Source organism: Miscanthus floridulus, chromosome 5, assembly GCF_019320115.1.
Source record: "Miscanthus floridulus cultivar M001 chromosome 5, ASM1932011v1, whole genome shotgun sequence".
Lineage (NCBI taxonomy): Eukaryota > Viridiplantae > Streptophyta > Magnoliopsida > Poales > Poaceae > Miscanthus > Miscanthus floridulus.
This window is the reverse complement of record NC_089584.1, coordinates 143,056,077-143,070,641: the sequence shown is the minus strand read 5'-3', so window position 1 is coordinate 143,070,641 and position 14,565 is coordinate 143,056,077. Positions and strand designations below refer to the sequence as shown.

Sequence of the window (14,565 nt, the reverse complement as noted above, 5' to 3'; positions counted from 1 at the left end):
CACAGGCATTTGGCCACGCCAGAGCAATAGGCGCGGCCAAAAGTGTTAGTTAAAAAAATCGGAGGTGTTAGATTTAAAATTATATTAAAAAAAGGTTAAAATTAAAAAAAAATTCGCCCTAGCCGGCCTGACTGCTCTAGGGCTTCGCCGTCGTTGAAGCAACAATCATTGTCAACAACGAAGAACGAAAAACAATAGTAGATCGGAAGGCATGACAATAAAAAATAAGAAGTAGATGTATATTGATAAGTTCGATTGTGTGTTGTTAATCGGCTATCACTCTTTATATTAATAGGGTGGCTGGTCTTTCCTATGAGTACATGAATATCTCTAGAATTACAAGCAGACAAGGTTTTCCTGCGCTAGTAGCCGTATTAATTTGTGAGTCCGAGTAGAACACGACAGCGTATATGCGTAGTATATGACCGAGAGCTTGCCTTTCCTGCTTGCATGTACGTGTTATGCATGACCGTATCCAATTCCCAATTTAGATTTGTCTTTCTTGCTTCATGATCAACGTACAACTGCGTATACCTGGGCACCTCCGTCCGTACAGGCATGGCCAGGTTCCAAACACGTACTCATTAAAGTAATGTGGATACATACTTCACATCTGCATGTACGTCCCTTTTGATGGTCTTCAATCAAACTAGCTAGCAATTACTATGCATGCCAAATTAAACACCCGTCGGTCAAAATAGTCATATGTTGCACTCAATCTTCATGTCGCTTGTATCCAAGTATTGAGAACCAATCTCCTTTCTTAATTAATTAATCTCCTTCTAGTAGCACGTACGGGAGCTGGACTCGGATCCTTCTTGTTAACTCAGGCGAGGGCATAGCATCCTTTCGAGTATATACATACCAAATATTAATACTAGATCACAGCCATTGATCCATCTTGTAGCCGTGCACTGCTCTGAAACATTGTTATCAGATATAGATAATTATATATATATATATCGGGAAACCAGGAGAGGCTGACAATCTAATCGAGAGTCTCTCTTCTCTAATCTTCGGCTCAGATCAATCGTGACAAAGGACATTCGGGCCAGTGGCACGATAGTCAACGACAGGCTCAACGGTCATATTAACCTACAATGCACTCGGACCATGTTGATCAAAATATGCGCTCAATCATCCAAGCCGAGTGACTAAACAGTTCAGAAAAATTTGAGTATCAACAATACTTATGTATATACTACATGTAAATTCCCCTCAGGCAGCTAAACTCAATGTGGATCCAGATAATCTTAAATACGGAGGTGAGAAGAGAAATCGGTGTTAACCGGACTAAGGCTTGATTAAGAACCTGGAACCTGATTACCTGAAGCTGATGACACAAACTGAAGAGCAATACAAGACACCTGGCTAAGAGAGCATGTGTGAGCTCATGCTTTATCGGATTGTTGGCACTCTGGATAGAAGGTATTGGCGCTTGTCAGTTGTCACACATATAACTGAAATAAGTGGTTATGTGCATGGCATGAGACGCCAAGGTTGGCTTTTGTTAGGTAGTGGTAACAAGAGTTTGTCCCTAACCCTACTGCAGTTTGTTTATTCTTTTGGCTATCATTGTGCATTTATATTTTCTCGAATGCGCCGTGTAGCACGTATTTCATTAAGAGGAAGTAGACAACGCCAAACCAAATAACAAACGGCTCAACACTAGGTAACCAAAGGTTTCCGAGGCAAGGAGAAGGAAGGAAAAACACAGAAGCGAAAAAACTAAAGAAAACTACGAGGAAGCCCGGCTACTACCACAAGAATGACTAAAAGCAACAACGGGCTGAGCGACAGCGAGCTAGTAAACTAGGCCATGGGCAACGATTGGACGACCTAGGGCGGATACCCAGAGGTAGGCTAAACCTCAAGTTCCACCCCCTCCACCAGCTGGATGCCCTCAATCGCGCAGCCTGCCGGGAAAGAGCATCCTGATTGCCTCGCGCTTGGACTCCGAGAGAGGCCCGCCGAATAGGGCCATGTACTCATCGAAATCGCCGTCCGCATCGGCCTGCGGCGCCTGATCCTGCTGGCGGAGACCCCATTTTGCCATCAACACGTTTTGGGCTTGCACGGTCGGGTTGGAGGCTCTGCATCTGCTCTTGGCCGCATATATTATTACTCCTAGTGCATTTATAGTCCAAGCTGATTAGGATGCATGGAATATACCAAAAACATATAGTGATATGATACTGAGTGACAAAACTTTGTTTTGTTTTCCTCTCTTTGGAGCTTGGTAAGTTTTGTCCCATTGAGTTTTGAAGTTATCCTTCGTTTCTCAGTGACCTGGCGGAAATTAACTTCGTCTGCACTCCATTCTTACAGAATCATTCCTTTGCTACAAGAATCTGGCATCGAGAAAGGCATTGGGGAACACGAACAAGAGAATGCAGGATATTTATGGGGCGGGATTGCGGGAACACAGGTCAAGCTAGTTACTTCAAGAATGTGATCTAATGAAATAGGGATAGAGGAGACAAAGGACATCTGATCTGATGCACGAGGCAACTGTATCACGACCTGCATGGGAGAAGGTGTACCTGGCCGTGGGGGATGACGCTAAGCAGTGTGAGCTTTCTCTGCAATGGGCTCTGAGCTTCATCCCACCACAGATGTCATTGGTTCTTCTCCACGTCAACAGGTCAGTTACAGTGATTCCCTATGGTAAGAAACTCACTGTTTATTCAAATCTAGTTTCAGATGGCATATGTGTATGTCCTTGATTCTTTGAGGTCGCACAAAATAGCCATGCTACTTGTGGGTGGGACTGTCACTTGGCTGGAATCTAACATAAATTTTACTGACCATTTGTCGGTGTTTTGGAACCGGGGGTCCCTCAACCAACGAGTGAATTTGTGCTGCGTGCCCCTAATCCCGGATGGTGATGCAAAGAGACACAAGGTTTATACTGGTTCAGGCAGTCGAGGCCCTACGTCCAGTCTGAAAGATCGATCTTATGTTCCTTGCACCGGAGTGCTCATAGTAGGGGGTTACAAGCTAGGTGAGAGAGGGAGCTAGCCCCAGGTCTCGGCGAGGGTGGTGCGGGCTGCTTGAGGCGTTGTTCTCAAGCAGCGTAGAAGTGTGTAGTTCTATCGGTGTGTTCGTCCTTTTTTTCCCTCTAAGAGGCCCAAGTACTCTCCTTTTATAGTTGAAGGGAGGACGAGGGCAGTACATGTATCACTATGCGACGTCGTGCCAATAGGAGTGGCACGTCCGAACCCTGTGGCCCGTTCCGGTGGCGGCGTGGCCGTAGGAGCGATCCGTCCTTAGAATACTGGAGCGGCGTGGTTGTCCCATTAGGTCCTGTGCGTCGTGGGAGCCCCGGGAATGTCTCGGAGCGAACGTGGCGGCGAACGTGCAAGCCCCGGTGGTCAGATTGTGCGCGAGGCTGAGGCCTGGTCGGTGCCGAGGCTTGTACTGCGGTGGGGGACTCGGCAGGCACGAACCCCGAGATTGTCGAGGCCCCGGTGTACAGTGCCGAGGCCTTGAGCGGGCGGCGGGTCGTGGGTGCAGCGTTAGGACACAGTGGCCGGTAACCCCCGTCATACCCTGTCCTAGGCGCTGATCGTGGACACAGTGCTGGGACACAGTTACCGGTAACCCCCGCCGTGCCCTGTCCCAGCCGGTACGGCGCTGATGCGACTTCGGGTCGCGTCGGCCATTCTGTGACGTTGAGCCGCTGTCCGGCTGAGATTGCGGGAGTGGTTGAAGGTATTAATGAGACGTGACGCGCTGTCGGGAGGGTCGACCGAGGCGGGGGGCGACGGACTACGGACAAGCCGGCCTCGAGCGACACAGAGAATGAGGCCTCGCGCGAGACGGAGATCAGGCTCCTTGCCGAGGCCTCGCGCGAGAGGCCTCGCGCGATACGGAGAACGCGCTTCCTGCCGAGGCCTCCTGCTCCATAAATGGGGTGGCGTGTCCGAGCCCTGTAGCCGGCCACTGTTGTGGTATGGTCGATGGAGTGTCCTTGTTGTGCAGAAGTGACGCGCCGGTCATACTTGATCTTGTGCGTCGTGGGGCTCTAGTACAGCTTGATGCAGGACATGGCGGGCGACGTGCTGGTCATCGTGCGATGACGTTGTAGGGAGCTGTGGCTCTGCAGATGCCGAGGCCGAGCCATCATGGGGGGGCTCGGCGGACATGGATCCTCAGGCTGCCGAGCCCCTGAAGCAAACTGCCGAGGCCTTGGAGGGAATGATTGATCCTGGGTACTGATTCCGAGGCCACAGTATCCCAGACGTGGCTCCCCACGCTGCGTTGTTCTCGGAGCAGGAGTTGGTAGCACAGTGAGGCATGGGCGTCAACCATGTGCATAGTGGTTAGCACAGTGGCGGGTAACCCCTGCCCAGTCCTGCCTCCTGTCCCGTCGGCCATTCCGCTGTACTGTGCCGAGCATGCGGCCGAGGTCAGGGGCAGCAGTTGGCTGAGTTAATGCGACACGACGTTTTGTCAGAGGGACGGGTGAAGGAAGAGGCAGCGGAGTGCTGCCGAGCCCGCCTCGCGCGAGACGGAGGGTCGGCGGCCCGGCCGAGGCCTGCGACGAGAGGGGGTCGGCCGAGGCCTTTGGTGGGGGATCGCCGAGATCAGCGGTGAGGGGGCCTCGGGCGAGTCGGAGAATCGGCCGAGGCCAGCGGTGTTTAGCTGGTTTCGACTTTTACGAAGTCTAAGCAGTCGTTTTTTGGTTCTCGCTTAGGGTACCCCTTCTCACGGTATCCGACACCATTCTTTCCCTCTTACATTCTATAGCTTCTTAATTTATTTTCAGAGGTATTGGGAGCTCCAGTGAAAGCTAGTATGTTAAAAGAAGAATTTGTTAGCAATTACAGCAAAAACGCGAGGAACAAGATTGAGACCTCCTTAAGAGAACGCTTGCAAAATTTTAAGGTGATTGTGAATCTGGATGTCGTTGATAGTCTTTGTTTCCTGTACGTGCAAAAAATATACTCATATCAGGTATGCCATTTAAGTAGGTCCAAGCAAAGATACTGATAATTGACAGACATGATGTTGCTCCTGCACTTTTGGAGCTTGTAAAAAAGCGAAAGATTACCACACTCATCATGGGAGCTAAAAGCAGGTATGCTACTTTTTAGTGCTATGAGAAAAATCTGCAACTTACTAGTAGGTACTATAGAGCTTCACCCCCTTTGTTTGACGCTTTGACTTATTTTTTGTGACCTCCGGACCTTGATACAAAAGACATGACTGGAAGAGCAAGACAGCAGTCGCTTTGGAGAAGCAAGCTGACCCTTCATGCAACATTTTATATCTCCATGACGGGATTACAATTGTCTAATCAAAGGTGTCTTCTGTGAGGTTAGAACACTATCAAAGGGTTGGTGTTTATGAAAGTTGACAAAAGAAGTTATTGTGCTTCCCTTTTGATAAGCTTCTTGCAGTCCGTTTTTATGGTAAAAAATTAAGTGCATTCAAATGTTGATCATAATTCAAGGGGAGTGTCTAAAAGAGAAAGAAAAACAATAGCAAGTATTCCATTCTTTTTACTACATAGATTCTTTTCAACATACACTTAATTCTGATGCATGATCAGGGATCCATATTGATATTTAGGACATGAAAGCTTCATGTGCTGAAATTTCATAAATGAATTACATATAGCCTACTTTCCTTGATGCACAGAGAAACAAGATCAATGGGAAAAGGCATATGATAAAGTAAAATGGAGCTTTCTACAACAAACTTTAAGGATGAAAGGTTTCTCACAAAAATGGTGCTCTTGGGTGAAGCAGTTCACACAAGGAGGAAATGTAAATATTAAGGTGAACGATCAACTTGGTTCATACTTCCAAACGAAAAAAGGGTTAAGGCAAGGACGCAAGGTGACCCAATGTCTCCAATACTATTTAATATAGTGGTAGATATGCTGGCTATACTGATTGCTAGAGCGAAGGAAGCTGGTCAGGTAGAAGGGGTCGTACCTCACCTTGTCCAAGATGGCTTGTCCATCCTTCAATATGCGGACGACACAGTAATATTTATGAGCCATGATGTTCATAAAGCTAGAAACATGAAGCTAATTTTAAGCACTTTTGAGCAACTCTCAGGGCTTAAAATTAACTTTCACAAGAGTGAGATCTTTTGCTTTGGTAAGGCAAAGGACTATAAGGGGTTTTACTCGCAGCTGTTTGGATGTGGGGAGGGTAAGTTTCCTTTCCGGTACCTTGGTTTACCTATACACACTAGGAGGTTGAGTAATAAAGATTGGCAGATAATCGAAAACAGAATTGACAAGAAGCTTAGTGGTTGGAAAGGCAAGTTGCTTTCGGTAGGAGGTCGCTTGGTGTTAATAAACTCGGTGCTCTCTAGCTTATCGATGTTTATGATGTCATTTTTCAAACTCCCAAAAGGAGTTTTGGAAAAGATTGACTGTTTAAGATCAAGATTTTACTGGCAAAATGACCAACACAAGCGCAAATATAGGCTTGCTAAATGGGAAATTTTGTGCCAACCAAAAATCCAAGGTGGCTTAGGTATTCAAAATTTAGAATTACACAACAGATGTTTGTTAAGTAAATGGCTTTTCAAATTGCTTAATGAGGATGGCATGTGACAAGAATTATTGAGGAATAAATACATAAAAGATAGGACTCTAGGGAGTTGTACTAAAAAGCCAACTGACTCTCATTTCTGGAAAGGTTTGATGAATGTAAAAGATACCTTCATGGGTTTGGGTTCATTCAGAGTGAAAGACGGATCACAAACTCGTTTTTGGATTGATGCTTGGTTGGGTGATCAGCCACTGAAAGATAGATTTCCTACGTTGTTCAATATTGTGAGAAGAAAACAAGATTCTGTGGCATCAGTACTTGCATCAGTTCCACTTAACATTTCCTTTCGACGTAATTTAGTGAGTAGGAATTTAAGGGACTGGCTTAAAATTGTTGCTTCTATACAAGATGTGAACTTACTGGGGGAAAGAGACACATTTGTTTGGGCTTTACATTCATCAGGTACTTTCTCGGTTAAATCTATGTATGCCAAGTTAATTAACAATGGGATCAGAGTGTCACAAGATTTATGGCAGATCAAGATTCCTACAAGAATAAAGATATTCTTGTGGTACCTAAAAAGAGGTGTAATCCTAACCAAAGATAACCTTGCAAGACGTAACTGGAATGGTGACAAAAGTAGTTGCTTTTGTCATTCTACAGAGACTATTCACCACCTTTTTTTCGAATGTGCTTATGCCAAATTTCTGTGGCGCGCTGTACACTTATTTTTTGGAATAGCACCTCCTCTCAACATAGACAATTTATTTGTTACTTGGTCTAAGATGGGTGGTGTTACTTCTAACTCTTTGTTATTAACGGCAGCAGCGGCTTTATGTTGGACAATTTGGTTAACAAGAAATGAAGTGGTTTTTGACAAATGCAGACCAAAAACCTTTTTGCAGGTGCTCTTCAGGGGAACTCATTGGTTACGGCAGTGGGCAAGACTGCAGCGGCGTGAGGATCTACGAGATCAGCTCACCATTGCTGGGCAGCATTTGGAGTCTTCAGCCCTGCATTTCTTTAGTTCCAGTGGTTGGTTATCTACTAGGTTTTTCGGTCTTTCTTAGTCAACATTTCTCTTCATGTTATCTTTCCCAAGGGCTGGATGTACGCTTCTTTAATCTTGTAAGTGGTGTGCTGTGATTTTTGTAATAATGGGCCTGATTCTACTTTGGTAGATGAAGCCGGATATGAACTATCCTTTATCTAAAAAAAAGTTGTTATTTAGCAGGCATCAGCGTGCTAATGTCTTCACAGCGAGGAAAAATGAAATGTCTTTGGGTGGTTGCCACTTTTCAGGCAGCAGCAACACCACCACCAGTAAATCCTCTTCATTCTTCAACTCCCGTAGCACGAACGACACCTTCGATGCAGAGCAGCTACATGATCCATCTTTGGATATCAATCCTAAGTACATATTCAATGACCAAAGGTTCAATGCTATAGTTGGCCTCGAGGCGCTTGACACTTTCAGGGGACTGGTTAGCCAGCAGATTTCTGCTGAGCGATCGAGGCACTTGTACCAAGCATTTCATTCACAGTACTGTGACATCTTCACAAGGTGTGAGTTCATTGGTGGCTTCGACTCAGTTCTCGGTGTAGATCAACAGTATTTGGGGAAAACACACTGGAAACACATGAGCAGCTGGCCTGCAGTGCTGGAGTACATTGTCAGTATTCTCAACACATTGCACACGCGACTCAAGCAGAGTCAAGCATGTGATGGATTTACACATGACGACCTTTTAGAAGCAGCGAAAAAGCCTTTGCGTCGTCTGTTCACTGTTGCTTCTGTTGTCTGCGCCCAAGAGGTCAGGAAATCACCAGAAAAGCTCTTCTTTGTGTTGAACATGTACACATCACTCATGGATGCCATCCCTGCTCTCTGGAATGTATTCCTCGCTGATTCTATCAGCAGAGATGCAGAGGGTCTTCTTGCAAAACTGAAGGACTCTGCAACTGAAATAGTTAAAGAGCTCAGAAGCTTGGTTCAAAATTACAGCTCACAGAGAGCGGTGCACGAGCAGGATGGAGGTATCACGTCACTCACTGCGTACCTCATGAGGTACATCAGGTTACTGATGAACCACAAGAGTTCACTTGATACCATGCTAGGACATGGTCACACTGATGATCTATTGACAGTTGAGGTAATAAACCCAACAGGTCATCTAGCGTTTGAGCTCATTGCCGACCTGGATTCAGTGCTTGAGAAACAGTCCGAATCATTTTCTTCTAAAGAACTACAGTGCTTGTTCTTGATGAACAACACACATTTCATACTTCAAGAAGTCAAGCAGTCAGATGTAAGGTTGATCGTAGGATCCAGGTGGATTGGAAAACGTCAGGACCATTTCAAGAAACACATGAAGGGTTACCTGTCTGCATCATGGGGACCAGTTATATCCAATTTGGAGACTGCAAAAAGCATGTCACCCAGTAAAAGGCTTATGACAAATGTCTTCGGTTTCCTGCATAGCAGTCCGACTCCTGTGCAGAATTTTGCTTGGTCATTCGATGAAACTTGTCAGACTCAGATGTCCTGGAAAGTACCCAGTCCAGTTCTTCGCGAAGAGCTTCGTGGAGAGATACTAGCGTTTCTTACTCGAGCATACCATGCACACTTGGAGAGGGTGAAGAAGAGTATAAAAGGAAATGCTGCAGATTTTAAGCCGGAGTGGAAGAGCAAAATCAATGGATTGTTTGAAGGGTGAAATGACACATTCATTTCTGTACAAAATCAGAAAAGAAATGAGAACGCAGTACTAGAGAGTCTTCATAGGGCGTACCTTTGTTTTTGTCCTTGCATCTGTCCCTGTAAGTGATCAACTGTTGTAGCTTCAGTTTAACCAGAGAAATTTGCTAAAGAGTTACTTTTATATGCAAATAGATACCTCTTCCCTTCGTAATTCATATGGCATTCCAGAATTTGGGTAGTCAAACTTCCTTACTCTTAAGTCTCAACAACTAACATGGAAAAACTAATTTAGATTGATCATTTGAAAATTCAGTACCAATTTACAGTATTTATGCTTTTTACTGCTAATATGCTATACAAACTACTAGCCAAAGTTAAGCATCATAGGACTCATATACACGTATGAGAACCATTTCTACTCGTGTTATTATTACTATCCCTTTGTTCCAAATTGTAGTTCACTTTTTTGTATTAAATTAAACATCCCTAATTTTGACTAAGTTTAGAAAACACCACTATCTTCATATCAAATTAGTTTAGTTAACTTCTACAAGTTTATTTATAAAAAAAATACTGAATACATGTTAGCTCTACGCTTGGCATCGATGACGCATGTTGGAATCCCCCTCTTTGGGGCGGATTCTAGGTTGGTGGTGGCCTGGTGGGTGCTTGGCGTGCTTAGATGTTGGAGTTGTTTGGTCATTTTTGCGACAAACTCAGTAGTGGTGATAATTTGGGTGGATGTGTTTTTTTTATTACCTTTGGCATGTTAGTTGCGGTATATGAGTTTATGCGCCTGATGTTAGTGGAGCGTATGAGTGCATTGTGAGCATCTGTGTTGTACTATGTAATTCTAAAAAAAAGCGGTTGATCATGTATTGGTGTCGAGTTTGTTAGGTAGTTTAGTTGCTGTACCGAAGTTATATGGGTTGGTGGCGCACTTTTCCTAGTCGTTGCGTGGTTTTTAAACCTGGTTTTGACTCAAAAAAGGGTAAACGTGAGGCAACAACATGAAAGCTAAAGTAATCTATATTTCCTCTAGCTAAAAAAACATAATTCTATCATAGTGTCAAATCAAAGCATTGCCAAGTTTATGAGAAAAAAACATTTAATATTTACGATATCAAATAAGTATAATTAGATCCATGATGCAATGTTTATCTAGAATATATATATATATATATATATATATATATTAATATAATTCTCTATAAATTTAGAGAATTATATTAATATTTATATAATAGGGTCGCTTATAGGTAAGTTAAGAGAATTAGTTGATACCGTGACTAGGAGGCGTGTAAATATATTATGCGTTCAAGAGACTAAATGGAAGGGTAAGAAAGCGAAGGAGGTGGACAATATAGGTTTTAAGCTTTGGTACACAGGGACAGTTGCGAATAGAAATAGAGCAGGAGTTTTGATTGATAAGAGCCTCAAGAATAGTGTGGTGGGAGTGAGAAGGCAAGGAGATAGGATTATCTTAGTCAAGCTTGTCATTGGTGATATGGTCTTGAACGTAATTAGTGCGTATGTCCCCCCAAATAGGCCTCGATGAGAGTGCTAAGAGACAGTTCTGGGAAGACTTAGATGGCCTAATTAGAGTTGTACCTAGTAGTGAGAAGCTTTTTATATAAGGAGATCTTAATGGACATGTAGGTACTACAAGCGCAGGTTTCGAGGTAGTTTATGGAGGTTTTAGGTATGGTAGTAGGAATCAGGAGGGGGAGGAAGTTCTGGACTTCGCGGTAGCTTTTGACCTGATGATAGCCAACACTTTCTTTAGAAAAAGAGAATCTCATCTAGTGACCTTCAGTAGCGAACAACACTCTAGCCAGATTGATTTTGTCCTCACAAGAAGAAAGGACAAACGATCATGCTTGGGTTGCAAGGTGATACCAGAGGAGTGTGTTGTTTCTCAACATAAGCTTTTGGTGGTCGACTTTCGTTTTCATGTGCGTGCCCGTAGGGATAAACAAGCTAAGATTGAAAGAACAAAGTGGTGGAAACTAAAAGAGGAGACGTCAGATGTATTCAGGAAAAAGGTTATCAAAGAAAGCTCTTGGAAGGAAGAAGAGGACATAAACAACATATGGGAGAAGATGACAACCAACATTCAAAAGGTGGCCTCAGAGGTGTGTGGAGTAACCCAAGGAAGTGGAGGCAAGGCTAAAGATACTTGGTGGTGGAACGAGAAAGTCCAAAGAGCTATTAAGGAGAAGAAAGAGTGCTATAGACGATTGTACCATGACAGGAGTGTGGACAACATAGAGAAGTATAAGATGGCAAAGAAGACTGCAAAGCGAGTTGTAAGTGTGGCAAAGGGTAGAGCGTACGAGGATCTTTACCAACGTTTGAGTACGAAGGAAGGAGATAAGAACATTTATAGGATGGCTAGGGTTCGTGAGAGAAAGACAAGGGACTTCAACCAAGTTAAGTGCATTAAGGATAAAAGGGAGCATCTCTTGGTGAAGGAGGATGAGATCCGACATCGATGGCAAGAGTATTTTGACAAATTGTTCAATGGTGAGAATACAAACACAATCTTTTAGTTGGATGACTCTTTTGATGACACCAATAGACGCTTTGTGCGAAGAATCCAAGAATCTAAGATCAGAGAGGCGTTGCAAAGGATGAAAAGAGATAAGGCGATAGGACCGGATAGTATCCCAATCGAGGTGTGGAGATGCCTCGGGGACATAGCTATAGTATGGCTAACCAAGTTGTTCAACTATATTTTTCGATCGAACAAGATGCCTGATGAGTGCAGGAGAAGTATATTGGTACCGATATGCAAGAATAAAGGGGATATTCAAAGTTGTACTAATTACCGGGGAATTAAGTTGATGAGCCATACTATAAAGCTATGAGAGAGAGTTATCGAGCATCGCTTGAGAGCAATAACGTGGGTCTCTATGAACCAATTTGGTTTCATGCTCGGAAGATCAACCATGGAAGCCATTTTCTTAATAAGACAAGTTATGGAGCGGTATAGGGAGAAGAAGGACCTATACATGGTTTTTATTGACTTGGAGAAGGCTTATGATAAAATACCAAGAAATATTATGTGGTAGGCTTTAGACAAACATAAAGTCCCAATGAAGTACGTCAGGCTCATTAAGGACATGTACAACAATGTTGTGACTAGAGTTCGAATAAGTGATGGAGACATGAATGATTTCCCGATTAGGATAGGACTACATCAAGGATCAGTTTTGAGCCCTTATTTGTTTGCCTTAGTGATGGACGAGGTCACAAGGGACATACAAGGGAACATCCCTTGGTGTATGCTTCATGATGTAGTGCTAGTTGATGAAAGCCGGACAGGAGTGAATCAGAAACTGGAGTTATGGCGGGAGACTTTGGAGTCCAAAGGTTTTAGACTCAGTAGAACTAAAACTGAGTATATGAGATGTGACTTCGGCACTATTACTCGGGAGGAGGAAGATATTAGTTTGGAAGGTCAAATAGTGCCTAGGAATGATACCTTTTGATATTTAGGATCAATGCTACAGAGAGACGGGGATATTGATGAAGATGTTAGCCATAGAATCAAAGCAGGGTGGATGAAGTGGCGGCAAGCATCTAGTGTCCTATGTGACAAAATGGTACCACAGAAGCTAAAAGGCAAGTTTTATAGGACGGCGATTAGACCTGCTATGTTGTATGGTGCAAAATGTTGGCCTACGAAAAGACGACATGTTCAACAGATAAGTGTCGTGAAAATGCGTATGTTGTGTTGGATTTGCGGTCATACAAGAAGGGATCGAGTTCGGAACGATGATATACGTGATAGATTAGGGGTAGCACCAATTGAAGAAAAGCTTGTCCAACACCGGTTGAGATGGTTTGGACATGTCCAACAGAGACCTCTAGAGGCACCGGTGCATAGTGGAATTCTAAGCCAGGATAGTGACTGAAGAGAGGTAGAGGAAGACCGAAGTTGACTTGGGTAGAGGCAATAAAAGAAGACTTGAAAGGATGGAATATACCGAGAGACTTAGCCTTGGATAGGAGTGCTTGGAAGATAGCTATTCACGTGCCTAAACCTTGATTGCTTCTACTGGGTTTCAACTCTCGCCTACCCCAACTTATTTGGGACTTAAAGGCTTTGTTGTTGTTGTTGTCGTTGTCGTCGTCGTCTATAAATTTGGTCAAACTTTAGATAGTTTGATCAGCCAAAGGTAATATATGGGAATGGATGAAGTAACACTGTTTTACATTGATGATATCTTTACTATTTTTTATGGCTGCTATTGGTTTTCATCTATTGTCTACCGTAGCATATCTTTACTGTTGTTGTTTTCTATAACAAGCTAGTTTATCAGGCATGATACATTATTTTTCAATAACAAGCCGATTCTTGATCGAGGCGCGTCCGGATCTAATGTCGGCGAGATGAGCTGCACATGGGCGATGGTGTGCAGCGGCTAGGGCGAGGCAAGACTGAGCTTATCCTTGTCATTATTTTTATTAACAAAAAATAGTTTCTCTTTAAATCATATACGATGAGCACGCCTTTACTGCCTTGTTTGTTTTTTGTTGTGTTTCCTGCCTTACATTGGTGTTATCTTCTCCTCCTGTTTTTTACTACCCTGAAAGTGACTTCATCCCTATCATTCTTGTGTGGAATCATTCAAATATAACATCGAGAATAGTGAAGCAGAACAAGGAGAAAATGCCAGCTTCTCTAATATATACATAATATCATCAACGTTCATTTAGATGTTGAAAGCACAAACTGGTCTACAGATATGGTTGCGGTTATGGAGCGCAAGATGATGCAGCTGCTGCAGGCAGTTTTAGCAGCTGAAGCAAGTGGGGAAGAAGAGAAGGTGCATTTGGTGGTGTCGATGGATGATGGTCACAGACTTCAACAGGCTCTACAATTCGTTTCGCCGCAGAAGAAAGTAGTCCTTGTTGAGCCTGTTCGGCTGGTATTAAAGTCGGCTGAAGCTGTTTTGTTGTGAGAAAAAAATACTATAGATTCTAGCTGATAAACCGGCTGATAAGTTCAAGCGAACAGGCCAGTAATGATGATACCAATCCCAACCAGTAAGAAATGAATATGCTGGTTTTGTGCCTCTTTCATTCCATATGCATTAGCAGAAAAGTTACATGCTATATATTTTCTGTTATGATATCATTTTGTCATAATTTCTTTTAGTTGGTGGCGCAGTACATGCAAGCATACTTAAAGACAACATTGTGAGAGCCTTTAGGGAAGAGCAGAGGGGTCAGGCTCTTCAAGCCTTAAAGGGCTACGAGGAAATCTGTACTAGAGCAGAGGTGAGTGGTGAGTCAAGAATTGTTGCTTTTGAATTGCATGTTCTGGTCTCTGGTGGATGA

At 43.6% G+C, this 14,565-nt stretch overlaps 2 protein-coding genes across 2 annotated transcripts; both read left to right on the top strand.

Annotated features, from left to right (window-relative positions):
• The first annotated feature begins 1,046 nt into the window (after positions 1–1,046).
• On the top strand, positions 1,047–5,302 carry LOC136455533 (U-box domain-containing protein 36-like). The gene is made up of 5 exons (XM_066455519.1): positions 1,047–1,428; positions 2,329–2,667; positions 4,772–4,890; positions 4,977–5,083; positions 5,206–5,302. The coding sequence occupies exons 2-5, from the start codon at positions 2,499–2,501 to the stop codon at positions 5,300–5,302; spliced, it is 492 nt and encodes a 163-aa protein (XP_066311616.1). The 5' UTR covers positions 1,047–1,428; positions 2,329–2,498.
• A 1,998-nt stretch (positions 5,303–7,300) lies between these two features.
• LOC136455532 (exocyst complex component EXO70C2-like) lies at positions 7,301–9,232 on the top strand. Its single transcript, XM_066455518.1, has 3 exons — positions 7,301–7,326; positions 7,421–7,550; positions 7,697–9,232. Exons 1-3 carry the CDS (start codon positions 7,301–7,303, stop codon positions 9,230–9,232), a joined length of 1,692 nt encoding a protein of 563 aa, XP_066311615.1.
• Positions 9,233–14,565: the final 5,333 nt, after the last annotated feature.